At 38.4% G+C, this 2,942-nt stretch overlaps 1 protein-coding gene across 1 annotated transcript; it reads left to right on the plus strand.

Annotated features, from left to right (window-relative positions):
* The first annotated feature begins 205 nt into the window (after positions 1 to 205).
* Positions 206 to 2,634, plus strand: LOC123553374 (uncharacterized). Its single transcript, XM_045343104.2, has 2 exons — positions 206 to 273; positions 592 to 2,634. Exons 1-2 carry the CDS (start codon positions 259 to 261, stop codon positions 1,585 to 1,587), a joined length of 1,011 nt encoding a protein of 336 aa, XP_045199039.2. The 5' UTR covers positions 206 to 258; the 3' UTR covers positions 1,588 to 2,634.
* Positions 2,635 to 2,942: the final 308 nt, after the last annotated feature.

Raw genomic sequence — 2,942 nt, forward strand, 5'->3', positions numbered from 1 at the left:
GTTTTTCAAATGCATAATCCAAGAAAAACGTGTACGGTACAAAATCGTCAACTGCTTCAGCCTTCTTAGAATCTATAGCCTTCTTTACGTACTAAACAAGCTCTATCGTCTAAGTCCCTGATCTCGAACCGTACCTAACCTCGAACCTTTCAGTTTTTCGCGTGTTGCTTTCTTCCGGAAATGCGTATGACGTCATCAGTTCGTGAGTTCAGGTGCTTTGTTTACAAACAAGACGCTCGCGGCTGTCAAAGTCTAACAATGCGTTTTAAACAGGTAATACGATGGATTTTTTTTTTGTTATGAAAAAATCTGAAAATTACTATTTCTTTTACATCCCTATAAACCCAGTTTATTTTTCTGACCTAAAATATGTTTTTTTGAAGAAAACACAGAAGTGGGAGGGGCAGCCGGCTGTCTGCTGCTCAAAAGTCACGTGACAATCATGTGACATCATATTTATAGCTCAGTAGTGTATTTACAGTACAGTTCATATCTTACGTTCTACAAAATTGCAATGTGCATTTCTTGTGTGCATTTTGTTTTCTCTTTATTCTTTCATACTTAAAATGAAGCATCTATTTTATTTTTCAGGCTCATCCTGTAAAGAGAGTCTTGAAGAATGGTAGATATTCACCTACAGCCCTGTACAACGCATATAAGTTTGTGAAGGAGAACGGCACGCCCATAAAAACTGCTGCTAGGCAGTATGGAGTTCCACATTCTACCTTGCGTGATCGGGTTAAAGGACGCATTGACCCTGAAGCATTAAAACCTGGTCCTGCTCCACTCTTCAGTCAGGAACAAGAGGCCAAATTTGTCGACCACATCAAAACCATGGCTCAGCTAGGTTATGGCTTTACAATTAGTGAAGTGGTAGATAAGGTCAGCAACTATGCAGTGTATCTGGGTAAGAGGCCTAAGGACAAGCCTCTTAGCATAAAGTGGTTCAAAGGATTCAGGGATAGGTGGCCAGAAATACGTGTTATCAAACCGAGAGCCCTTTCTAACTACAGGGCTGCATCTACAAGCCAAGCAGCAGTCAGTGATTATTTCAAAAATCTGCAAGCCGTTCTTGAAGCCAGTAATTTGATGGACAGGCCAGAATGCATTTATAACATTGACGAAAAAGGTGTTCAAACTGAGCATGTTCCTCCTTATATCGTCAGTGGCCATTCTAGAGTACCTTCCATCAAATCATCAAGATCATCTGTAACTAAAATAATAGGATGTGGAAATGCCATTGGGACACAGATTCCACCTTATTTTGTTTTCATAGGACAACGTATGAGTGACGACCTCTTAGCTGGAACAACTCCAGGTTCTGATGGAACCATGTCACCTTCTGGATGGTCCAATTCTACTGTTTTTCTTAAATACTTGCAGTCACACTTCATAAAGTACATCCAGCGTGCAGACCAGCACCAACCAATACTAATCATTTTGGATGGACACAAATCTCACATAAACCTACCAGTGCTAGAATGGGCCAAGAGAAATAATGTAATTATTTTTGTTTTACCTGCTCACACAAGCCATGTTCTGCAGCCACTGGACGTTGGCTGCTTCGGTCCATTACAAAGGATTTAAAATGCCAGCTGTCATCGGTTTCTTAGACAAAATCCAGCATCTAAAATCACAAGGTACAATGTGTCTTCTCTTGCCTCTACTTCATATGTAGCTGCCATGTCGAATTCAAACCTGAGATCTGCATTCCAGAAGACTGGAATATTCCCATTTAATAGTAATGCAGTAAGTCCAGATCAGTTCATACCATCTGAACCATACTGTGACACATCAAATGAGAATAAATCAATCTTACCAGATGAAAACCTACCTGAACCAGACACTGATGCTTTCTTTCATTCTGAAAGAAGTGTAATCGATAAGAAAAAAGATTACAACCAATCTGCAAAGAAGAGCACCCTTAGCAATCTTGTATCTGGCAAAGTTATTACCAACCCTCTTGTTGAAGCAGAACTTGTTAAAAACATCAACACTAAATTACCAGAAACCAGTATGTCTTCAAAAAGGACAAAATCTAGTCAACCTGTTAAATCAGTAAAGAAATTTCTACCAAAAAGCAAGTTAGTTCAACCAGAACCAGTTCCAGGACCGTCTCATATTAACTTGGTGAATTCTAGTGCTTCTGATGTGAGTTCAGATGATGATGATGATAATACTGAAACATGCTGTGTCTGTGGTTTATTTCAGCCAGTAGAACTTCATAACTGTACATCAGTAGTTTTCACAAAGTGGGCACAATGCGATGTCCAAGGCTGCAAGCATTGGACACATTTGAAATTTTGTTGTGCCCAGAATGTTATCAGGCTGGGTGATGAATTCATATGTCCCTGTCATGATAAAAAGTCAAATACTGAAGAATAGAAAATAAGTTGTTAGTGTTATTGACGTTTGTAGATAAGTTTCTATGTTTGACACTTATTTCAGATGTTCAGAACAAATTTTGAGTAGACTTTATGAACTGAACTGTAAATTTATAAGCGGTTCGAGAATAGGTCATAAAAATACAAAATGGCGGACAATTGTTGTTGCACTCATATTTCATATTAACATGAAATTTTATTGATATTGTGAAGTTAATCTTTACAGAAGTAGGTAAAATTGAATTCTGAATATTTAGTTGTTGGTGTTTTATTTCATAGTTTCCTCAGTATACTCATAACTATTGCGGAATGCTTAGCGGTTCGAGATCCGGTATGTCCACGATACATGACACAATAATTTTTCAAACGCTGAATTTCAATTCTGTCATACAATATATGACGTCCATTAATATATCGAGCGATCAAGTGCACAGGTGACACGGTATGTGGGCTCTCTTACGCATAGCTACCCCGTTGACAATTACTTTAGTAATTATTGAAGCTAAATGAGTCCCGAATTTAAAGAGGGTAACGTAAATTAGCCGTCGACTGTGTCAG

Source organism: Mercenaria mercenaria, chromosome 4 (genome assembly GCF_021730395.1).
Source record: "Mercenaria mercenaria strain notata chromosome 4, MADL_Memer_1, whole genome shotgun sequence".
Taxonomy (NCBI): domain Eukaryota; kingdom Metazoa; phylum Mollusca; class Bivalvia; order Venerida; family Veneridae; genus Mercenaria; species Mercenaria mercenaria.